This window comes from Eublepharis macularius, chromosome 4 (assembly GCF_028583425.1).
Source record: "Eublepharis macularius isolate TG4126 chromosome 4, MPM_Emac_v1.0, whole genome shotgun sequence".
Taxonomy (NCBI): Eukaryota; Metazoa; Chordata; class Lepidosauria; order Squamata; family Eublepharidae; genus Eublepharis; species Eublepharis macularius.
Window position 1 is genome coordinate 180,925,403 of NC_072793.1, and position 25,488 is coordinate 180,950,890.

At 45.0% G+C, this 25,488-nt stretch overlaps 1 protein-coding gene across 1 annotated transcript in view; it reads right to left on the reverse strand.

Moving 5' to 3' along the window:
• Positions 1-23,625, reverse strand: part of LOC129327255 (zinc finger protein 883-like) — a 28,451-nt gene extending 4,826 nt beyond the window's left edge. Inside the window, exons 1-2 of the mRNA XM_054975742.1 lie at positions 23,451-23,625; positions 22,070-22,199 (exon numbers count right to left, since the gene is read on the reverse strand). Of these exons, the coding sequence (XP_054831717.1) occupies positions 22,070-22,199; positions 23,451-23,531 (211 nt within the window). The 5' untranslated portion in view covers positions 23,532-23,625. The remainder of the gene's footprint in view (positions 1-22,069; positions 22,200-23,450) is intronic.
• Positions 23,626-25,488: the final 1,863 nt, after the last annotated feature.

A 25,488-nucleotide genomic window follows, 5' to 3' on the forward strand; every position in this document is an offset into this window, starting at 1 on the left:
GTCTTAATCTTTCCCAAACCATCATTAATACCAGTACAGCCTGGTTAAGTTCCTTGAAAAAAGCTTGGGGTACCCCTACTGGTATGTTTTGGAACAAGAATAGGACTCTGGGTAGAACATTCATTTTTATCACCACAATTCTTCCCAGCAATGATATCTACAAGTCTTTCCATCTTTCCAGATCTTTTAAAATGGCTTTTATTTATTTTTATTTATTTATTTTTAATTACTAACACTACAAAAAAGGGAAAAGGGAACAGGGGGAAAGGGAAGAAACAACATATAAAAAACTACATCTACAAGTATTGCATTCCCTTCATACTACAATTATTTAAAGTTAAGACTTTTTAATATGCTATTAGATCGGTAGATCTTATAAAATACAAATTACAGTCAGGATCAGGTCTTCTCCCCCCCCCCCCGCCCGCGTCTTGGTCGCAGCTCTCTCTGAACAGCTACAATAGCTGTGCTCGCTCCCTCCTCCCCATTTCCCCCCATCAGATTCTAAATCCTCTCCTTGCTGGAACTCTTGATGATTAAACACAAAGTCCCTTAGCTGTACTTCCAATGTTATCTTGTAGGTTTGGTCTTTATAACTGAACCAGATACCTTCCGGAAATAACCATTTGTATTTTATTTCACGCTTCCTCAGAAGAGCTGCAAACCTTTTATATTTGAATCTTCTTTTCCGAGCTAAAAATGGAATGTCCTTCAATATCTTAACCTTGTTATCCAGAAAGTCCAAATCCACATTGTACGAATTATATAAGATGGTGTCCCGAGTCTTCTTAGATGAAAAATCGATAATAATCTCGCGAGGCAGCTGACGCTTCGTTGCATATTTTGAAGATGTCCGGCGGACTTCCAAAATGTCGCTTTTTAACTCTTCTTTAGTTGCCTTTGCGGATGACGCCAAAAGTTCCGACACCAAGTCCTTTAAGTTTTCACTTTCCTCCTCCTTCACATTCTGAAGACGCAATACCGTCTGAGCACGATCCACTTGTAACCATATCAATTGATTCTCCAAAAGCTTTACTTCTTTGTTTGTTGCTTTCATGAGTACTGCGTTTTTGCGAGCAGACTGCTCTGCCCCTGACGCTGCGTCTTTAATGGTTTTCACTTCATTCTCAACTGAGCCAACCCTTTGACCGATTTCATTTAGATTATCAACAAAGGGCTTCATAGCTTCGACGACCGACCGTTTAACCAGCTCTTCAAGAGACTCTCCTTTCCCCTGCAAAGCAGCCAAAACAGATTTGCCCACAGCAGGGCTCTGCTTTTTCGTCGCCATCTTAGGGGGGGGGGGAGTCCGCCAACTAAGTTCCAAAACTCAATGAAGGGGAAGATATCCGAACCTTCTTAGCTTCAACTCCCACCAATCCTTCTCATACGCTTGGAATGACAGAAGGGATTCGCTACTTACAGGTTTTCACCTTAAATCTGCTTCTTGCCGTTCTCCATGGCCCAGCAGCACGTGATGTGCTGTGCAAGTCTACCGGCCTCCGTAGGAGCAAATGGGCAATTTACCCCCTGCATCGACTGCAGGGGGCTCTTCCCGCCGCGCTCCGGACCCTGACCCCTTCACTGGGAGTCCTGGGGGTTAACCCTCGCAGGTCAACCACCCGGTCAGGCTGCTCGGGCGCTTCCTCCCAGACCTGCGGAGAGGAGCGTCCGACATGGCCGGGAAAACGAAACCGAATCTAAAATTGCTTTTATTAATGTCATATAGTTATCATTCTTAATTCTAACTCCTCTAATTTCATCTGAATTTCGTATCTTATCCATAAGTGTTTCCAATGTTAGTATGAACAGAAGAAGTGATAGCAGACAGCCTTGTCTCATTCCTTTTTCAATTTTTATTGGTTCTGTTAATTAGCCGTTAACTACAATTCTGTTTTTTTGTTTATCATTATTTTTTTGGATTATTCTAAGAAAATGTTCTCCACATTGCATCTCTCCTAATTGTTTAAACATAAATTGCCAGTTAAGATTGTCAAAAGCTTTATCCATATCAAGAAACATTAGAGCTAGCTGTTTTTCTGGGTGGGCCTCATAGTATTCAAGATATTTAATATTTTCCTTATGCTGTGGCTAGTCTGTCTTCCTGTTAGAAAACCCGCTTGGTCTTGATGGATCATTTGGTCCAGTATTTTCTTCATTCGCCATGAGAGTATAGTTGCAAAGATTTTATAATCTACATTCAACAGTGAGATTGATCTGTAGTTTTTAATTTCTTTCAAGTCTGTTCCTTCCTTTGGTATTAGAGAAATCGTGGCTTCTTTCCAAGTCTCTGGCAAGGATTCTCTATCCCATATTTTTTCCATCAAGCACTTGAATGGGGCTATTAGGGTCTCTTCAAAACATGGGTAGAATTCAGCTGGAATGCCATCTAGTCCTGGAGATTTTCCCTTATTTTGTCTTTTAATTGCCTGTGCTATTTCGTTCATAGTAATTGGATCATTTAAAATTTTTCCCTGTTCTTCCTTAAATTTCTTCAGTTGCATGTTCTTTAAACAGGCTTCTTGTTGCTCTGGATGGACAGTCATTTTCCCATAAAGCTTTTTATAAAAGAGTTCTACCACCTTCTTTATTTCCTCCTGAAGTATTTTCTCTTCTCCTTTTTCATCCCTCAATATTATTTGTCTTTTAGTTTTCTCTTCTTAATTTGTAAGCTAGTCACCTTGTGGGTTTATTTGCGTTTTCAAAGTAATTTAATTTTGCTAATTTAATTTTTTTCTCCATCTCCTCTGTTAATATCAGGTTAAGTTTATATTGCAGTATCTTTATCTTCAGTTTTACTGTATCTTTTCCAGGGGTGTCTTTTAGGTTGTCTTCCTCTTCTTTTTAATTCCTTTCCAATTTCTGGTAGTCTTTATTTCTCTCTTTCTTTTTATGTGCTGCATATCTAATGGCCAGTCTTCTAAAAAGGTCTTTACTTGCATCCCACACTATATCCACAGTTGTTCCATTGTTTAGATTTTGTTTAAAAAAACCATTCCATTTCTTTGGAAACCATATCTTTAAATTTTTTGTCCTTTAATAGGCCTATATTCAGTCACCACATAATGGTCTTCTTTCTCCTTTTATCCTTATTATCAGAGGGTTGTGATCTCCAATCACTTGCGGTAAAATATCTATTTCTTCCATGTCCGCCACTGCCAATGTTCAGGCCCAGCACATATCTATTTGTGATTTGTGTCTATCAGAGTAGAAGGTATAATTGGTTGAATTCGGGTTTCGAATTCTCCATAAATCCACAAGGGCCAGTTCCTCTGCAAATTCAAAAAATGTCTTGGGGAGGGGTCCCCCCTTTTTTCCCGTTCTTCACCTGTTTCCTATCCAAACTTTTATCTACCACTGCATTAAAGTCTCCCCCTATATATATATCATTGTAATTCAAGTTGGATATGTCAGGATCTCTTTTAATATGCAGTTCCTTAACCAGAGTTACGCCATACTTAATTTGTAGATGTTAGCCTTTTTCTTCCTCCAGGTCCAGATGTTATTTTGACCGCAGTTTCCATGGGAGAGAATACCCTTTATCTGTCTCTTCAGCCGGCGACCTTGACGGCCCAAACCTTCCCATGTCCAATTTCTCATCATACAGAACTATGGGGAGAGGCTGGGATTGAAGGGTTTGATGTATCACAGGTTTCATTTTGTATCTCATTCTCAACAAAGCTTCTGTTCAGTCAAGTTCCGTTTAGGCCTTGAAATAATGGATACTTGTATCTTGAATGCTGTCTTTCAATAAACCTTTAGGAATCAAGAAACTTTTCGCTTCTTGCAGAAGGGGGAGATGGACTCTAGATAACAGGGATTCCATAGTCTGACATTTTGTTGAGAATCTCCTTTAACTCCCCCGACCCCTCACCCAGGGAGGATGGATACCAGTGAAGATGATTGATCAGTCCGATCCTGGAGGAGGGTGTGGGGTCTCAGAATGTGCCTGCCAGTGGTACTGAGCAGGATAGAGCGATCATCGGGGATGCCCAGTCAAGGCCGAGTGGGATTCATGGTGGCGACCAGCTGATTTTGCTGCCCACCCCGCAGCAGTGGGGCTCCAGACCCCGGGAAACCAGAGAGCGACGGGCCGGCACCACGTTCTCCCATTCGATGATCGATTTAAGCAGAACCGTTGGATCGACGGACCAGGGAGCAACGGGAGGCCCTGTTTGGGAAATGGGTTGCCTGTCCAAGCTCTCTGCAGGCGCAACACGGTCCAGTTCCCAGCCGTGGTACTGGTGGGATGCAGAGGCCGGGCAGCTAGTGGAGTGTGATCCCCGGGAGGATACTATCAGGCCTCAGGACTGGGAGGCCCCGTGCAATGAACTTTTGAGTTGGGACTACACCGATGTAGGTTCAGCCAGAACCTGGGACAATGGCATCGGATCCCAGGGGAGAGATCCACGTTGGAATCACTTGCAAAATCAAGCCCATGTGGTGCAGTATGGAATACTGGCGGTGACAGGCATAGCAAAGGGCTGGATAGCCAGCACGTCAGAGGAAGAAGGGCCTCCTGTGGAAGGAGGGGTAGAGCCACCGATCATTGAAGGACCTTCGGACTGGATACCGGTGGACGCAGAAGAAGAAGCAGACAATTGGCAGCGGCCTTGGGAAGAGACCTTGCTGCGGCCTGACCAGATGGAGCCGGTCAAGCAGCAGAAAGAAACGGAGCCTGGTACTCCTGCTCATTATCACTGGCTGGAAGACAGGATGGGAGCGATGGAAGAGGATTTAGCTCAAGCCGTTTATCTCATCGGCCTATTGGTGCAGGGTGAGGGAGCTTCACAGTCGGCTCAGCGGGGACACGTGGCTGGGGTCGCAGCCTCTCGGGGCCAAGCTCAACTTCAGCAGCCCCCTGCTCTGCCTGCTCCAGGGGCCTGGCCCGCAGGGACAAGCCCAGCCTGGGCCCCAACAGCCCCCAGGTCTGGCTCCCCAACAGCAACTGCCACCACCGCCACCACCTCAACCTATTCAGCCTCTGCCGCCGCCTCAACTAATTCCTGCCCCGCAGCCACAACAACCACCCCTGCTTCTTCAGCTGATTCCGGCCCCGCAGCTAGTCCAGCAGCCACCTCCACCGCTGCTGGTCCAACCTATTCTGGCCCCACAACTGCAACAACCACCGCCGCCCCTTCAGCCGATTCCGGCTCCACAGGTGGTCCAACAAGTGGTCCAACAGCCACTTCCACCGCCACCTCAGCCAATCCCCACTCCGCGACCCCAGCAGCCACCACCGCTTCCTGCCCCGGGCCCACCACTGCCACCGCAACAGCTGCCACCGCAACCATTGCCTGTTCCTCGTCCTCAAGGGCCCGTTGGTCCAGGAGCGCCAGGAGGGGCTGGACCTGTTCCCGGAGTCCCGCCAGCAGGCCAGCTGATGCAGGTGAGGTGGTCCGGTCCGAGGCGGCAGGGACTCGCCAGACAGGCTGGGGTTGCACTGCGAAGGCTGGTACAGCCACCACCCAGACCTCAACAAGTTCCAGGATGGGTGCCAGCTCCCCTGCAACCACAGCCACAACCGGGGCCCCCGCTGCCGTTTGGCCCTCCACCTCCAGCGTGGCAGGCAACCCAGGGCAGGCCAGGAGGAGCGGAATTGCCTATGGGGTGGATTAAGTTGGAGGCCACCTTTGATGGGGACACCCATAAACTGGGATTTTTCATGGTGCAGGCTCTCCAGTTTTTCAACCGGTGGGGCTACCTTTTCCCGGATGAGGAGTGTCGGGTTACTCATTTGTCATCCCGGCTGGAAGGCAAAGCAGTGGAGTGGTATGTGACTCTATATTACTCGGGGGCTCCCGAACTGGGACACCTTACAGGACTTTATCGCAGCCCTGAGAGCCCAGTACGAGGACCCCTTGGAGGAGAAGCAAGCCTGTACCGAGCTGCAAACTCTTTGGCAGGGAACACAACCCGTAAGGGAGTATGCGGCTAAGTTTCGTCAGTTGGCAGCCAAGTGCCCTCATTGCAAGGAAGGAAGATAGTGATGTTCAGGAGTGGAATGAATCCCAGGTTACTGAATATAGCTTTAATGCAAGATGATCCCCCAACACTTCTGGGTTGGATACAATTGGCGTGCAAAGTGGAAAACCGCACTCAAGTAGTCTGCCTTGTGGAGCGGCAACAGGCTATGGGAACCAGAAAACCCCCTCCTGTGGCGAGGGGGGCCCAATGGACTCCGATAGTCAGGGGAGCTAGGGAGACCCGATGCAGACAGGGACTTTGTTTGCAATGTAGCAACAGTGGGCATTTTGCGGCTCAGTGCCCTCTTCGAGCACAAGCCCCACCAGCTCCCCCACCGACTTGTCCAGTCCCTGCACCGAGGACCAGCCGAGGGAAAGGAATGCAGAGGAAGGGGTGTCTGGAACAGGGGCTAGACGCCGAGGAGGTGAAAATGGAGCTAGATGTCCAGTTTGCGGAGGCAGACACTCCCAGCCCACCATCGGGAAATGAGATGGATCTGTCATGAAGAGGCCCCAATGGCAGATCACAGAGGAAACCACCCCGGAAGAGGTGAGAGAGAGAGGTGCCATATTATTTGTACCAGTAATGTTAATCAATCCAAAAAGGGGAACTCATATTCGAGTGCAGGTGTTAATTGACTCGGGCTGTTCAAGAGACATTATTGCACTGGCTCTGGTGAATGGCTTGGGATTAGAAACCCGAGAATTAAAGAGCCCATTATTTTTGAACAAATGGATGGTTCCAACATGAATCCAGCTGTCTGAGAAACAGAGCAGGTGCCCACAGGGATGGGTAAACATTGGGAAAGCCGATCTTATATCGTCAGTCAAGCGGCTAAGTATCCCCTCATCCTGGGCAGCCGATGGCTTTGGGATCATAATCCCAACATTAATTGGGCCAAAGGAATGATTGTATTTGATCGAGAGTATTGCTGCAGCCATCATTGGCAGGCGGGATGGGGTGAAGAAACCTCAGGAAGCTTAGAAGAAGCACTTTTAACCACTGAGGAACTTAACCTCATTCCAATGGAGTACCAAGACTTAGCGCAAGCCTTTAGCGAGGAGGAGGCAGTCAGCTTGCCCCCCCCCCACAATACTGACTGTGCAATTGAACTGATTGCGGGGGGAAGTCTCCCCAAGGGAAAACTGTACTCCATGAGCCCAGGGGAGAGAGAGGAGTTACAAAATTTTATAGATAAGAATCTGGAGAGGGGTTTCATCCATCCTACTAACTCCCCTCATGCAGCCCCGGTGCTATTTGTGAAAAAGAAAGATGGGGGGCTGAGACTTTACCGACTTTCGAGGTATCAACGCGGTGTCGATGACCAACGCCTACCCAATCCCATTGATCCAGGACCTGCTAAACGTAGTGGCACAGGGTAAGATCTTTTCAAAATTGGACCTTAAAGAAGCTTATTTTCATGTCAGAATCAGGGAAGGTGACGAGTGGAAAACCGCGTTCAATACGCCCTTAGGCCAGTAAGAATATCTTGTCATGCCTTTTGGCGTATCTGGAGCCCCATCTGTTTACATGGCCATGATCAATGAAGTCCTGCATAAATGTTTATACAAAGGAGTAGTGGTTTACCTTTTTTTTTTTTTTAAGAAATTTTTATTGGATTAGAATATATAATCATTCAATACAAACATTACCCCTTTGTATATATCTGCTTCTAACCCCCTCCCTTTCCTCCCCCCATTTGTTTGACTTCCAACAGTTTTCCAACCCTTTGTCTATCTTATTACTTACTTACTTAATACCACATATAGTCTATTAAACATACACTTAAACTTTCTTCTAAGCTTATTATCTTTTATAACACAGAATTTCCTTTAGACACTCCTTAACTGGATCTTGTAATCTAAGTAAAACACTGCTAGCGTATATTAGTAATCTTAATATTAATAGTATAACGTTTTATCCATTTTCTGTTCCCTTACTTAAACTCTATACTCTCCCCAGTCATCATAATAATCAATTTGACTTATATTCTATAAATTTCTTTAAACATTTCTTATTCTCAATCTATTTTAAATGTATAAAATATCTGTTATACTAAAAACATGACTACAATAAAAAAGTACCCAGCTAGCGTGCTCTTATATATTCATAATAAAACATGTTATTTAATACTATATGTAATAAAATTTTATCATAACCCTAGTAATAGCTTAGAATTTAAAAGTTAAATCCCCCTTTCCCGGTAAAGTCACTTCTCTCTTCTTTTATTAAATTTCAGTAATTCTCAAACTGCCACAGTTCTCCTTTCACATCCCATTTTTTTTCCAAATATTGCTTCAGTTTCTCCCAATCCATGTTAAACTGTCCTGGATCAAGATCCTTAAGTTGTCATTTTGTCCATCTCAGCCATGTACAGCAATTTGTAGATCCAATCTTCAGTAGTCGGTACTTCTTGTACTTTCCATTTCTGCGCATATAAAAGTCTAGCCGCTGTGGTCATATAAAATAACAATGTTCTATATTGCGCTGGAACATCTTCCATTCCCAAGTTCAGTAGCAGCAATTCTGGGTTTTTATTAACTTGAATTTGTAAAATCTCATTAATTGCTTCTATTATTTCTCCCCAGTATAGCTTAGCTACCCCACAAGTCCACCACATATGATACAAAGATCCTTCATGCTTTTTACATTTCCAGCATTTATTCGACATATTAGTATTTCCTAGTGCAATTTTCTTTGGTGTCAGATGCCAACGATATATCATTTTATAGACATTCTCTTTAATATTTGTACATGTCATGATCTTCAAAGTCATTTTCCACAGGTATTCCCACGCCTCCATTGTTATTTCTTTATGAAAGTTTATCGCCCACTTCACCATTTGGACTTTGACTGTCTCATCCTCTGTAAACCATTTTAAAAGTACTGTATAGATCTTTGAAATTTCCTTTTTACCTTCTTGAAAAATTACCTCTTCTAATTCTGAATTCTCCGTTCTTATTCCTCCCTTCGCACAATCCGAGTTATAAAGATCTCTAATCTGCCTATATTGAAACCATCCATAACTTGAAGACAACTCCTCTTCTGTCTTTATTCTCAATTTTGAAAATTCTAGTCGTGTTATCTCCTTGTAAATTAAACACTGTTGTTCACTTTCGACAGTTCTTGGATCTATTATTTCATACGGAACCACCCAGGAGGGAATTCCGTCTTGCAGGTAATTTTTGTACTTCTTCCAAATTGAAAAGAGGCTTCTCCGAATATAGTGGTGTAGAAACATGGAATCTGCTTTTACTTTGTCATACCACAAATATGCATGCCATCCAAATGTTTTTTATATCCCTCCAAAGCCAGTAACTTGCGATTCTTCAATGTCATCCATTCTTTTATCCAAGCCAGACAAATTGCTTCATCGTATAATCTTAAATTGGGTAGCTGCATTCCACCTCTCTCTTTAGCATCCTGTAATACTTTCATTTTCACACGAGGTTTCTTGCCTGCCCACACAAAGTCCGATATTTTCCTTTGCCATTTTTCAAATTGTTTAGAGTCTCGGATAATTGGAATTGTTTGTAACAAGAACATCACTTTCGGCAATACATTCATCTTTACTGCTGCAATTCTTCCCAACCATGACAAGTTCAGCCTATTCCATTTAATCAAATCTCGCTCTATTTGAGTCCACAATTTCTCATAATTATTCTTGAATAGGTCTATGTTCTTCGCAGTCAATTCAATTCCCAGATATTTTACCTTATTTGTTACTTTGCAGTCTGTTATTTCCATTAGTTCCTGTTGTTTCTGTTTGGTCATATTCTTACATAATATCTTTGACTTCTTTTTGTTTACATAAAATCCAGCCAAATCTCCGAATTCCCTAATTTTCTCCATTACCTTTGGCATATTCTCAATTGGATCATCCACAATTAACATTATATCATCTGCAAACGCTCTGACCTTGTAGGAAAACTCTCTTATTTTTATTCCTCGGATTGCATCATCTTCTCGAATCTGAATCATCAGTATTTCCAAGACTAAAATAAATAACAATGGTGACAAAGGGCAACCCTGTCTTGTACTTTTACCTATTATCAATTTTTTTGTCACATCCTCATTCACCACAATTGCTTCACTCTGGTCCCTATAAATTTCTTTCACTGCACGAATGAACTTTTCTCCCATTTGCAGCTTCTCCATAGTGGCAAACATAAAGTCCCAGTTCAAATTGTCAAATGCTTTCTCAGCGTCCCTGAAGAAGAAACCGACTTCTCTATCACAACGCTTATCATAATATTCAATAGCATTTATAACTGTCCTTAAATTATCTTTAATTTGTCTATTTGGCAAAAATCCAGCTTGCTCCTCCGCAATAAATTCAGACATCCATCCCTTTACCCTCTCCGCCAATATCTTCGCAAAGATTTTGTAGTCATTGTTCAGCAACGAAATTGGTCTGTAATTTTTAACATTAGTCAAGTCTTGTCCCTCTTTAGGAATCAATGATATATTAGCTTCACTCCAAGTATCTGGAGTCCTTTGATCTCGCATAACTCCATTGATCACTTCTTTCAGAAAGGGCGCCAATTCATTAGCCAATACTTTGTAAAATTTAGCTGTCAGTCCATCTGGACCTGGTGCCTTTCCTAATTTTGTTGACTGTATTGCCTCTTTTATTTCTTCTTCCGTCACTTCTCTATTCAGTTTATCTCTCCATCCTTCAGAAATTGCAGGGAGCTTCATCTTTTCCAAATACCTCGTTATTGAGTCTTTATTCACTTCTTTTTTTTGGTACAACTTTGCATAAAATTTAAAAAAGGCTCTACTAATGGCTGTCTGCTCCAGGTGTGTTTTATTCTCCTCACAAATTTTATTTATGGTTCTCTTCTCCTTTCTTTTCTTCAGTTGCCACGCCAAATATTTCCCAGGTTTATTTGCACCCTCAAATGACTTTTGATTCATTCTCTTAAGATTCCATTCCAGTTCTTTGTTATTCATTGCCGTCAACTGTTCTTGAAGGATTTTAATATCCTGATATATCTTCTTTTTTCCTGGTCTCTTCTTAAGTTGTATCTCTTTGGCTTTTATTTTTTCCATAATCTCCAATCTCTTCTCTTTTTTCTTCCTAACTCTTGCATTTAAGTCCATTAGTATGCCTCTAGTCACTGCTTTATAAGTGTCCCATACCTTATTTGTTGATACTTCCTTATTCATGTTATGTTGTATAAAGAACTTGGTCTCTCTTCGCAGCAATTCAATGTTTTCTTCTTCTTGCAATAGATCTTCATTTATTCTCCATCCTCTTCTTTTAATTCTTTTCCCAAATCTCCACATGATTGGATTGTGATCTGAGCCTACCATAGGCATTATTTCCACATCCTTAGTCCAAAGCGCTAAGTCTTTGGAGGCCCAGATCATGTCAATTCGTGATAAAGTGGAATGTCTTGCAGAATAAAATGTATATTGTCTACTTTTAGGATTCTGTCTCCTCCATACGTCTTCTAGAGTTTCTTGTTCCTTTATTACAAAAAAAGACTTTGGTAATAGTCCTCTTTTCTTTTGTGCAGTTACAGATTTCTTATCTTCATCCAAGTTAGTAACTCCATTGAAGTCTCCAGCTAGAATTATCTGATCATAAGATAGCTCATCAAGTTGTTTTCCCAAGTCCTCAAAGAAACTTTCTTTTGCTCCATTGGGTGCATATATTCCAATCACCAACAATTTCTTAAAATTCCACATAATTTCCACTGCTAAATATCTGGCTTCCACATCACACACCACTAACTTTGGCTGTAATTCCTCTTTTATATACAACACCACACCTTTTTTCTTCTTTTTTGCAGCAGCCACAAATTCACTTCCCAATTTTGCAAATTTTAAATATTTTACATCTTGCTTTCCTGCAAACAAACAATGTCACATTTTTGTTTTAATAGCCAGTGGAAAATATTTTTTCTCTTGTTGGGTGAATTAAGTCCATTTACATTCCAAGATAAAATTTTGCACTCCATATTCATGATCTTGCTGTTGGTAAGTCCTTTTCATTGTCCCTGATAAACTTTTCCATCTCCAATTCAGATCTGATGCGCTTTTTGACTCCACCAGATTCAAAGGACACTCCTTCAGGTATTTCCCATCTGTATCTTATTTTCATATCCTTCAGAATCTGGACTAAATCTTTGTATTTTTTCTGGTCTAGCAACACCGATCTGGGCAATTCCTTCATAATGATGACAGTCTTGCCGTTGACCTCTAATGGATCTTGAAATTGTTTACTCACAATCATTTCTCTTGTATTTCTAGTCGTAAACTGCACAATCATATCTCTTGGTAATTTCCTCTGGGTCGCAAATCTTGAGTTTATTCTGTATACCACGTCTAGGATAGCCGCAATTTCCCCCTCCTCTTTCCCCAGGTATTCAGCCAGCACTTCTGTAATCTGTTCTTGGGCAGTCTTTCCTTCAGTTTCCGGCAGGCCACGAAACCTTAATTGTTTCTCCATATGTTTACTTTCCGCAACGGCCATTCTACCCCTCATCACCCTCATCTCAGTTCGTTGCGTGTCTGTTAAAGTGTCCACCGCATTTTCTACTATATTGACTCTTTGCTGTGTGGCTTGCAAGTCATTTTGTATCTTTTCCATACCTTTCGTCACTTCCGCCAATTCTTTCTTAAGTGTCTCTTTAAACTCTTTTGCCAACTCTGGTATCATATCTTTAAGTTCTTTGATTCCTTCTGAAACTTTTTTATCCAAACTTTCAATTGCCGCTTGCCACTCCTTTTTCGACATCGTTGGGCTAGCTTTGCCTCGCTCCCACGAGTCCGCCCTTTTTCTTAACTCCGTGGCGTTTAGCTTTATATACTTTTACTTTTAAAAGTCCCGAATTCGTTTTATTTCTAAAAAAAACCAATTGCAAAATCCAAAATGTCGGGCATCTTTTCTCTATGGTTTCTCTATGGTTGTTTCCCCTTTACTTGTAATCCAAGATGACCTACTTCCTCTTCCGCTGAAGCCACGACCCTTCCCCTTTCCAAAATGGCGTTGTTCTGCTTCCTGTAACGTGGAAAAGGCCGCTTCTCTCCAGCTTCTCTATTGTTATGACGTACTTCCTGTTCCTCAGCCACACACAGCAGTTCTCGTGATGTTAAAACTTTCTCACAGTCCACTATCTCTTTGTCACCACAGGTATGTAAACAATAATCAAATTTCTTTAATAACTCCGTTATGCTTAGTCCTTTTTAAAAAAAATTTCTTGCCGGAATTTCCCCTCCTTATAATCAATCTGTCGCAGTTTTAAAATTAACTTTAATGCTTCGTTTCTTAAAGTAATCTGTCCCATTTCAAGAGATAGTGATCTTTACCTTCTTAGTCGATTTCACGGGTTGTAATCACTGTTTCAATCTTCAGTTCACGTCAATTCCCCTTGTCCCTGTTTGAAGCTTGGGCATGTAGATCTTATGCCAACCGAATTGGCTCCTAAGCTGCTGTAGAGATCTTGGCAAAACCTGTCTTCGGGTGGGACCTCAAGGGACGGGAGAGAGTACGTTGCACAGGACCCCCCCTCGCCCGAGATCAATGCGCCCTGAGGTTCTTGAGCGTTCTAAGCCTGTTCTCCGCCTGAGAACAGTTGGCTGCGGGCAATTTTTGCCCCTCCAGCCTCCAAAACAGCAGCCCGGACAGCTCAGCTCTTAGAGCTGCGTTAGACCTCCATGGATCCCAAACCGGAAGTCGGAGTAGTGGTTTACCTTGATGATGTTCTTATTTTCTCAGAAACTAAAGAAAAGCATGTTAAACTGGTTCAGGAGGTTTTAGCCACTCTGATGCACCACAAGCTCCCTATCAAACTGTCTAAATGTGAGTTCCACAAAACTGAACTGGCCTATCTAGGCTACCGAGTTTCAGGGCAAGGGTTAAAAATGGACCCTGCCAAAATCCAGGCAGTGAAAGACTGGCAAACGCCAACCACCCGAAAGCAATTGCAATCTTTCTTAGGCTTTGCCAATTTATATAGACAGTTCATTGAGGGGTTCACCCAAAGTGCCCTTCCGTTAATGGGCTTGCTAAAAACGAAGGGGAGAGAGGAGCAAGCAAATAAGCCAACTAACAAACTGAATTGGGGCCCCGACTGCCAAGAGGCATTCGAAAAGTTGAAGGACCAATTTACTTCTGAGCCGGTCCTACAGCACCCAGATGAGAATCGCCCCTTTATAGTACAAGGGGACGCAAGTGATGCAGCCATTGGCAGAGTGCTTCTTCAAAGGGGGGAGGATGGTAAAGCACGGCCATGCACGTACCTGTCCAGGAAATTTACCGAGGCTGAGCGCAATTGGAATGTATCGGAGAAGGAGGCGTTTGCAGTTAAGGTAGCCCTTACAATGTGGTGGCATTGGCTAGAAGGGGCTCGCCACCCGTTTGAAGTGTGGACTGATCATGAGAACCTGGAAGTCCTCCGAAGTCCCTGCCGGCTTAATGCCAAACAACTCCGTTGGGCTGAATTCTTTTCAAAGTTTAATTTCACCTTTAACTTCCTGCCTGGCAAATCGAACTTCTTAGCAGACGCTCTGTCACGCATGCCCCAATTTCAAAGCAAAAGGGAGGAGAATATCGACACTGTCTTTTCCCCCACCCAGTTGGGAGGTGCGGTTACAACTCATAGCCAGACAACCAAACTGCAGGCTGAGCTGAAGGGGTGGAGAGCCAAAGTGAAAAGCGAAGTGGAAAAAGAGGGGGAGCAAGTGCCCAGAGTAAAAATGACTCAAACGGCAGTGGGAGAATGGGTAAAAGAGGACAAATTATACATTCCAGCTAGCCTCAGAAAAGAGGTGTTGCAGCAATGTCACGATGCCCATACCGCTGGTCACTTCAGTTACTTAAAGACATTACACTTAATCCACAGACAATTTTGGTGGCCGGGAATGCGGAAAGATGTTTCTCAATATGTGGCATCCTGCCCTACCTGCATTATGGCGAAACCTAGGAGGGGAAAGCCACCGGGGCTATTGCAACTTCTAGAAATCCCAAATCGCCCATGGGAAGTGATATCTATGGACTTCATGACAGACTTACCCCCCTCAAAAGGCTGCACTTGCATATTAGTAGTGGTGGACTTATTTTCTAAACAAGCCCATTTTATTCTGTGTACGGCCATACCTTCAGCTAAAAAGCTAGCCAACCTGTTCATGAAATACATTGTTAAGCTGCACTCTTTTCCCTCCAAGGTAATATCGGATCGGGGCGGACAATTTGTTGCCAATTTCTGGCGAGAGCTCTTGCAACTAGTCGGCATTGAACAAGGAATTAGCTCCACCCACCATCCCGAGAGCGACGGGCAGTCCAAAAGAACTAATCAAGTATTAGAGCAATTTCTCAGATGCTACATTAATTTTCAATATGATAATTGGACCCAGCTGCTCCATTTTGCAGAATACGCATATAACAACTCGGTCCACAGTTCCACAGGGGAAACGCCCTTCAAAATAGTGCATGGATATGAAGGAGTAGCGTTCCCTTTTGACATGCAACCAGAGAGCAAGCAAATGGGAGACTTAGGGGAGTGGTGGACCTCCCTTACTAAACAATGGATGTTAATCCAAAAGACTTTGGCCAAAGCAAAAGCAGATTATAAAAAGTACACTGATCACCACCGTGTGGAGCAGTGGAAATTGCAGCCTGGAGACAAAGTCTACATCTTCACCAAAAACTTCAAGACAGAGCCAACCAGCAAAAAACTAGGATTGAAATACTTAGGACCATTCCCAGTTAAGAAAGTAATCAATAAAGTGACTGCTGAAGTCGAACTACCAAAGAATCTATGCCATGTACACCCCACGTTTCATACCAGTCTGCTAAAACAAGCACCACCTGCAGATGAATGGCATCCAAAACAACCAATACCCCATCCTACTCTTATTGATGACCAAGTGCACTATGAAATAGAAGAAATCCTGGACTCTACACGCAGATACAATAAACTTTACTACTTAGTTAGATGGAAGGACTTTGAGGAGGGGTTTAGGGAGTGGGTGGAGGCTTCTCATGTCAGAGCCCCTAGGCTCCTAGCTAAGTTTCATAGCAAATATCCTGAAAATGCAGGGCCTGAGGGGAGAGAGGACGGGTCTTAAGGGGGGCAGAATGTCAGGAACTCTTTTAAGATGCGGTTCCTTAACCAGAGTTACGCCATACTTACTTTGGAGTTGTTAGCCTTTTTCTCCCTCCAGGTCCAGATGTTATTTTGACCGCAGTTTCCAGGAGAAAGAATACCTCTTATCTGTCTCTTCAGCTGGCAACCTTGACGGCCCGAGCCTTCCCACGTCCAAGTTCTCATCATACAGATCTATGTGGGGAGGCTGGGAATGAAGGGTTTGATGTATCACAGGTTTCATTTTGTATCTCATTCTCAACAAAGCTTCTGTTCAGTCAAGTTCCGTTTAGGCCTTGAAAAATGGATACTTGTATCTTGAATGATGTCTTTCAATAAACCTTTTGGAATCAAGAAACTTTTTGCTTCTTGCAGAAGGGGGAGATGGACTCTAGATAACAGGGATTCCATAGTCTGACAGGATATACGCTCTGAACGTTTTTGTTAGAGAGTTAACAGAAGTCTACCTTGCAAGGATGGCTTGCAAGAACAGTTCACAGTACAAAATATTATTATGGTAAGTTTTTCATGAGTTTTCACAGAGTGAATTCAATGAAGTGGTTTATAGCTTTGAGGCTTCAGAGACAAAAGAACCCACACAGAAATAAAAAATAATTATTTATTAATTAAGTGCAAGGTTATAAAAATTCACAAGACAGAAGGTGAGAGAGCTTTTAAGCCATTTTTATGTCAACTGGAGCCAGAGTGGCCCAGGCCTGAACAGCCAATCAGACATCGCCTGAAAAAGAGGTGCATACGTGAGGAAGGAGGGGTGCGAATGGTCTACAGGACTTGGCACACTCCCCAGTCCTGCAGGTGTACATTGCTTCCCAGTTGGTTCAAGGAGAACTCAGCCATGGAGGCTGGACTACCCGCTAACAAACCGCAAAGTGTTCTCTTGTCTCAAGGCCTCTAAGAGCTGAGAGGGTGAGACAGCTAGCTCCTCCAAGAGGCCTCTTTGCAGAAGAAGGTGAGTGTGGAGGAAAGCAATTTTCCTAGCAAGAGGCTTATACAGACAGAGAGCCTTTGAACCAGCGTTGCAAGAAAGATGGCTTCTTTAATCATTAGAACAGAATGTTTTTTTCTTCACAAAGACACCAGATCAAACAGTAATAATCCCTCCTTGGGCGAGGGGGAGCATACAGATATTAAACAGCATCGAGGAGAGGATCGCCTCCAAGGGACGCCACGTACGAGAGAGTAATGCAGTGACACCCGGTCCCCAAGCGTCACCCTCTGCCCCGAGCCGTTGAGAAAGGCTCCTAAGTAAGCTCAGTAGCTATGGGATAAAGGGCCAAGTCCTCTTGTGGATCGAAAACTGGCTAATTAATAGGAAACAGAGAGTGAGCATAAACGGGCACTTCTCACAGTGGAGGGTGGTGAGCAGTGGGGTGCCACAGGGGTCGGTATTGGGTCCAATGCTTTTTAACTTGTTTATTAATGATTTGGAATTGGGATTAAGCAGTGAAGTGGCTAAATTTGCAGATGACACGAAATTGTTCAGGGTGGTGAAAGCCAGAGAGGATTGTGAGGCACTCCAAAGGGATCTGTCAAGGCTAGAAGAGTGGGCATCCATGTGGCAAATGAGGTTCAATGTAGCCAAGTGCAAAGTAATGCACATTGGAACCAAAAATCCAAAATATAAATACAAGTTGATGGGGTCTGAACTGGCGGAGACTGACCAAGAGAGAGATCTTGGAGTCATGATAGATAACTCACTAAAAACGTCAGCACAGTGTGCGACTGCCATAAAAAAAGCTAATGCTATGCTAGGGGTTATTAGGAAAGGGATTGAAAACAAATCAGCCGGTATCATAATGCCTCTGTATAAATCGATGGTGAGGCCTCATTTGGAGTACTGTGTACAGTTCTGGTCGCCACACCTTAAAAAAGATATCATAGCACTGGAAAAAGTACAGAGAAGGGCAACTAAAATGATTAAAGGGTTGGAACACTTTCCCTATGAGGAAAGATTGAGGCGCTTGGGGCTCTTTAGCCTGGAGAAAAGACGACTGAGGGGAGACATGATAGAGGTTTACAAGATAATGCACGGGTTAGAGAAGGTCGAGAAAGATGTGTTTTTCTCCCTTTCTCACAATACAAGAACTCGTGGGCACTCTATGAAATTATTGAGCAGTCGGGTTAGAACAGATAGAAGAAAATACTACTTTACACAAAGGGTGATAAACACATGGAATTCGTTGCCACAGGAGGTGGTGGCAGCTACAAGCATTGCCAGCTTCAAGAGGGGACTGGACAAATATATGGAGCAGAGGTCCATCAGTGGCTATTAGCCACAGGAGATAGATGGTATTCTCTTTGTGGGGAGGTGGTGCTCTGTTGTCTTGGTGCTGGAAGGAAGGCAGTGGGAGGGCTTCTGGTGTCCTGGCCTCACTGACAGTCCTTTAGATGGCACTGGATTTCTAGCCACTGTGTGTGACAGAATGTTGGACTGGATGGGCCACTGGCCTGATCCAACATGGCTTTGCTTATGTTCTTATGTTCTTAAATGATGACCCTGTGAGCTACATCGTCCAATTCTGCCAAAGGAACGGGACATGGATCTCTGGATCTTAAGCTGCAACATTCAGAAAAAAATTAGGTTGAGGGTATACCGGACACCACTGTGCCTTCTAAGTAAAGGATTAGGTACTGTGTCCAACTGCTGGTGATGTGTAACTTACAAGGTGCATTTCTGAATCATATGCTCTGGGCATGTCTGGTTATTCGGCCCTTCTGAGAGGAAGCCATTGCTCATATTGATTTTGTAATAGAATACGCCTTTATTTTTGAGGAGGTTTATGTACTTTTAGACTATTTACTCGTATTGTGGCCCCTATCATGGCAACAGAAATGGACCCTCTCTACCCTTGCAGGCTCTACAGCACTGAAAAGACAACAGCCCATTTCCTGTAACTCGCAAGATTGAGGACCTTATAAACTTATCTACAGTACTGTCAGCCTCCTAGACCTGATTTCTCTCAATAAAAGGCAGGGGGTGGTGGTGGCAGAGTCATCCTTCCTGTTCCATTTTGGACTTTCTAACAGCTGGGCTGGCACATCATAATTATGCCTGGGAGAAGGAAGGACGGAGAGCTAACCATACGTGAACAGATACAAGTAGCTTAGCAAGTGGGTGAGAAGATGAGAAGAAAGTAAGAAAAGCTGGAAAATGGGGGGTTGCCAGGAGGAGGGAAAGAGGAAATGGTGGTGAAGAAGGGGATATAGGGGGAAACGAGGTTCCCCTCACAAGCCATCGTTGCAGGATCAACCCTGTGCAAATGGACCCAGGCCTGGCCACTGGCCCTGTGCAACTCATCCACCGTTTTTCCAGAAAGGATGTGAAAGAGATGGAAGGAGGGAAAGATGAAGAGGGAGGTGAGGACAGATAAAGGTAAGTAGGCTGATGGGTGGGAAGGAGGGAAGTAATCCGGGAAAGGAGGAAGGGTATAGAGGCTTTCAGGGAAGGGAAAGAGAAAGTAAGAGGGGAGAACAAACAAAATGAGATGCCCACCCAATTCCTTGTAGTTGCCCATCTGTAAACACTACATTGGCTATCAAAACAGGAATGCTTCAAGTAAGAAACCACTTTTGTTTGGGAAAAGGCAATGATCCTAAACAAAGAGTCCATGGGAAACTCAGTAAACCAGCGGAGAACAGTCGTTAAACTCCGTTATCTATATAAATAAAAGGTTTCGTCCTTTTGTGACCAGTGTAACTCCTCCGAAAGTAAAGCTAGGGGGCCTCAAAGTTGGGAAGTAGCTTTGGGATGACTGCAGAACTTTCAGTGCAAACCACAAAGGAGATCGCAACATCCAGGGCCACGCAGTCCCCCCACAACCTCCACCCCCTTGAGTTTTGCTTTGGAGGCAAAGATCATCTGGGGTAGGCAAAGTTCACCTGAAAATAAAGTTAGGCCCCTCAAAGTTGGCCTCTTGCTTCAGAATGACGATGGGAATTGCTGTGCCCCAAATGAGGGTCACTGGGCCACTGTGGCCCATGCAATCTGCAAAAAACCCCGCCCCCACAATTTGCACTGAAAGCTACACTTGACTGTGGCAGGCATAACTCATCAAAAAGAAGAAGAAGCAGGGATCTCAAAATTGACACACACACCCCGGTGGCAGCACAGAGAAAGAGTGTGGAAAAATAGGCCCTCCTTTACTAAACAGAGGGGGTTTAAGAATTTCCCTCAGCTACTGGAGCCAGACTGGTTTAATGGGTAGAGAGAGTCTGGTAATTTAGGGAAATCTCAAGCCCCCACCTGGAGGATGGCAACCTTAGGCAGAGCTGCTCTGGATACAAGTACTGTTAAATGTCTCAAGTGGGCACACCCCAAGTAAAATAATCATAAAGTATTTGAAAACGTGAACCATATAGTAACATTTGCATACACACACAAAATCAAGATAATGCCCCCCCCCCAATTGCACCCGAGGCTCCTACCGCCCACCTGGATCATTCCAGCGCCCTCCAGGGGGCGGTATTGCCCACTTTGGGAACCACTGCTCTAGAGGAAGCAGCAAAGGAAGATCGGGAGGAAGGGGGAAAACACACTATACATTATAGGAGAAAACTATGGCCAAACACTACTGGGGGGGGGTGTGCCCTGCAGAGCCCTTAAAAGACGACACTGCAGAGGAAAGCTCCAAAGCAGGTGAGCGGAGTGAGCAGGTGGGGATCTGGTTCATATCGACGAAAGGATGTGACTGTCTGCAGTTATGCTGGGAATAAGAGCAAGCATTTGGTCATTAGGTGTAGAAACACTGTGGGCGCAGAAGTGCCAAAAAAAGAAGGGAATCAGAACATCCGGAGCCAGGTTATCTCAAGAACATCCCCGTGCTGTTTGCAAAGCAAGGAAAGTTTTACGTGTGAGAAGGCAGCACAGACAGGCTGGGTGGAAGATATCCCTCTGTTATGAGAGGAAGAGGATTTATTCGCCCCTTCCCTGAGCTCTCAGGGCTAGCGTGGCTGTATTTGATCAGAGTGTCTGACTAGATGGAAGAGAACAGCAAAACCCACGTGACATGCCTACTAACAATCACAACAGTGTATTCAATACATTAAATCACATTACACAGTAAAACACATATAGACTAAAACAACAATTCATAAAACTGATTCCACAACTCACCTATGGAAAACCATTAATACGGTTGCTAAAACACAGGTACCACAGAATAATAAAGTGCTGGTGCTACAAATTGCTATGTAAATTCATTGCACGTGAAATTATTAAAGTGCAAGTGCATAGTAACAACCCAGCATGTTCTAGTTCACAGGTCCTGAATAGCAACAGTCCAATAGTGAGCGAGAAGTTCCAGTGAAATCAAGTCCATTCTTGTTGTATATTGTTTCATTTCTTGTTTGTTATTTCATAATGGCTGTGTGAAATCCAAAGGTTGGAGGAGCAGATTCCACTCCAGTGGGAGATGACTGTGGAGGAGCCAACTGGTGTGGGGAGGGCGGAATATACATCTAACGAACGAAATTAAATTAAGGACCTCGGCCAGGGGCCGTTCCCAGCCCTGCAGCCAAAGACCCTCCTCTCTAATCCCCTTTCCAATGCACGTGGATTGAACCAGTGACTTCCCACAAGCAAAACAGGAGCTCTGCCATGGCGGACGGACGGGTCCCTTTTCTGCTCGTCCCATCGCCAATGCCAGGTCTCTTCTCCCCCCCCCACACACATCAGCCTCAGTCACACAACCAAAGGACTGTGGGAGAGCCACTCTGTGTCAAAATAGGAAGACCAGAGACTGAAACAGGGCTTTGCTAGCGTGAATCTAATGGGATATCATCCTCTTCATCAACAGATTTCTCTTTGCAACTTGAATTTATCTAATCCTTTTATTTTCAGGGGCTGCAGGACCCCCCAGGTGCTGGAATATCAATCTTTCATCCGTGGCAAATAAAAATGAGTCCTGAAATTAAAGAGGGCCAAAGGAAGATGCCTCCCCCTCCCTTCTCTTCCATGTTCATGATAAAAAGGGAAAGGACCTTACCAAGGGAGGCCACGGTCTCGTAATTCTCCTCCATCACTTCCCAGTAGAGTTTTCTTTGGCCTGGATCCAGGAGAGCCCATTCCTCCTCCGTGAAGAACACAGCTACTTCCAGAAAGGACTTTGGGAATGCCTGGAAGAGGAAAATAGTGCCCAGTCAAACATGTATTCTTGTTCCTGAGCATTCAAGAAATGAAGGAAGAATCCCTTTGGCTAGTCATCTGATTAAACGAACGCAATACAGCAAACTGATGGCAAGAAAAATTGCTTCCCCTCCTCCAGCCCCCGACAAGCAAAATATACTGAAATTCTGCAAGAAAGCCAGAACATTGCAGAGAACTGGGCTTCGGTGAAAGGTAAAGGGAGTCCCCTGTGCAAGCACCAAGTCATCACTGACCCATGGGGAGACGTTGCACCACAACGTTTTCTTGGCAGACTCTTTTTTATGGGGTGGTTTGCCATTGCCTTCCTCAGTCATCTATACTTTACCCCCAGGAAACTGGGTCCTCATTTGACCGACCTCGGAAGGATGGAAGGCTGAGTCAACCTTGAGCCAGCTACCTGAACCCAGCTTCCGCTGGGATCGAATTCAGGTTGTGAGCAGAGCTTGGGCTGCAGTATTGCCGTTTACCACTCTGTGCCATGGGGCTCTTTAGTCAAGCCCAATTAAATGTTAAGAACCCTAGTTGACTCTTCGCTCTCGAGTTACCTCGCCTGAGCCTGCATCCTGGAAATACACAGAATTTTTGTTTGCACACAAGGTTTCCTCTTTCCAAGAAGGCTTCCTCTTTCAGTATTTCTGCCTGCAGAGGTGCTCTGTGTTACTTTAAAACTTGCCTCCTGCTCTGTCAACACAAAGTGGCCTAATTAACAGCAGGAGTTCAGTTCAGCAGCACCTCAGAGACCCACAAGATTTCCAGGGGATGCGCTCTTGAGAGCTCCCTTCCTCCCAAGTCATCAGATGCTGCCATTTCTCGTAGGGTTGCCATCTCCAGGTTGTGAAATTCTGGGAGATTTGGGGGTGGAGCTTGGAGAGGGTGGGGTTTGGGGAGGGAAGAGACCTCAGCCGGGTACAATGCTATAGAGTTCACCCTCCAAAGCAGTCACGTTCTCCAGGGGAAATCATCTGGCCTGGAGATCACTCGTCATTCCGGGAGATCTCCAGCAATCACCTGGAGATTGGCAGCCGTAATTTCTTCGCTGAAATCAACCCGCCCCCCCCCCAAATACACACACACTCCCAATGGGAAAAAACTCTGCAGGAGTCCGGGGCTCTGCGGGTGACACGGGGATCTCCCTGCACGCCCCCTCCACCCCGTTCACACGTGTTTTCTGCCTCTCCCCTGTTCTGGCCCAGCCCCCGTCCACGAGGCCCTCCACTCACCTTTCCCGCAGAGGGGCGGAGGCCAAAGTCCCCCTCCAGCCGAGGCAGCCGATACAGAGGAGCCGCCCCGCAGGCCTCCATGGTCCCGTCCCCCCACTCCCCGCCTGGCTTCCTTTGCTCCCCGGGAACGAAGAAAGGCCTGGCCGCTCCCCGTGGGTCGCACGGCCGTGGAAGATTTTCTCGACTGAGCCGAGTGTGAGAGGCGGAGTCTTCTTCCTAGAGAGGCCAGGGGAGCTGTGACTCGGCGCTTTGTTCTCCATGAGAACTACACTTCCCAGAGGACCTTGCGGACCCAATGCTTCGGTTGCCAGCCTCCAGGGGGTGACTGGAGATCTTCCGGAATTGCAACTGATCTCCCGTTGACAGAGATCTCTTTTCTGGCTCCTTTTTCGGGGGATCCGAACGGACTGAAGACGGGCCCTCCTTTGTAGTGGGCGGAGGGCGAGTTTGGCTCTCTGGAAAGGCGAGTTTAGAGCTCCCCCCAGGGAATAGCCCATGAAGGCGAAGGAGAAGGGAGGGACCCGGCTGGAGAAGGAGGCTCCCAGTTCGCTTCTTCTTTGCGTGTCCTTGAATGAGTTTCATGCAACCACCTTGAGCTTATTCCTATTATGAACTGCAAGAACAGTCCCATCTCCAGTTCTTTCCACCCGAAACCCAAACCCCCTCGGAGAAGGGCCTGGGAGGTTACACGAGATCCAGCCCTGCTGCTAGGAAAACAGACGGATGCCGCTGCAAAAGGCGCCTCCTCCCAACTCAGACCACCCGGATCGTGGCCCCCCGGCCTTGACACGGCCAGCCTGGCCCCCTGCAGCCCTGACCTGGTGGCATCAAGACTGGGCTGCTGTCAGGCGCTCTACTACATGGGCCAATGTGCAGGAGCCACAAGGCTGTGGCTCATCGCGGGAGCTGTTCCCCCTAGTCTGCAGTCATGCCCAAGGGCTTCCCGACAGTCAGTTCTCGGCTCTCACCTACAAAGCCCTTTAGGAAGGTTGTACTGTAGGGAGAGGTTCTCAGTCAGAGGCTTCTCCAACGAGGTGGGGGCCACAGACTTCCCCACTATGTCTCCTTCAGCATGGGCTCCTATGTACTGGATGTACTATGTACTATGTATTGGATTTTTTGCTGATCTTCTGTCTTTGAAAAACCTACATTTATTTACTGTATGGCATTGCATATCAAAAGGCCCTTGATACTGACTGGGTTAACCTATCACTATGTAATCTGCCTTGAGTCTCAGGGCCAAGCTACAAATGACAAATGACACTTGAATGGCAAGTGTATTTCTCCCTGTTCACTTGCCCTCCACTCAATCCACTTGCCAGGCAAGTGTCTTTTGACATGTGTAGCATGGCCCTCACTTAGAAAGGCAGACTAGAAGTGGCATACATACATAAACACACACAGAGAGAGACATAAATGGTGTGCCTCTCTCCCTGTGCTCTGCCACAAACCGCTTCACTCGTCTGAACAGGGCCTTCTGCAGGTGCCCGTATGTGTGTGCAACCCATTCCTTTTTCTCTTTAACATTTTCTTTTTATTAAAAGGTTAGAATTTAGAGCCCATGCAGCAAATTACACAGAGCATTGTGAAGGGAATGGCTCGTTTATGCCATGTACGGCTATACCCCATCCATCCCCGTCATGTTTCTAGGGGATGCTAGGTGTCAATCCTGTGGTTTGCTTCTATATTACAAAGGTTAGGGAAGATCTTCTTCCCTGCCTGGGAATGCAGCTGTAATCTCGGTATTCCTCTGAAGCTCGCCGAAAGTACCTTGGATGTCTGAAATGCTAACATCCCTTTCTGTCTAGCTGATGTAGGAGCAAAAGTTTCCCAGACTTTTCCCACTCGAAATTGTGAGCTGGGAGAGGGAACTGTTTGAGTATTTTAGATCTGTACTTTCCCCCAAGCTTCTATTCTCTTCAAGGAAGTTGTACTGCTTAGTTTATACCTTACTTCTAAGTAACCTTATGGACCTGTGCATATGAAAAGGTCTGATTTCTGAATAAAAGTCATTTAACCAAGAACCTGTGTCTTGCTG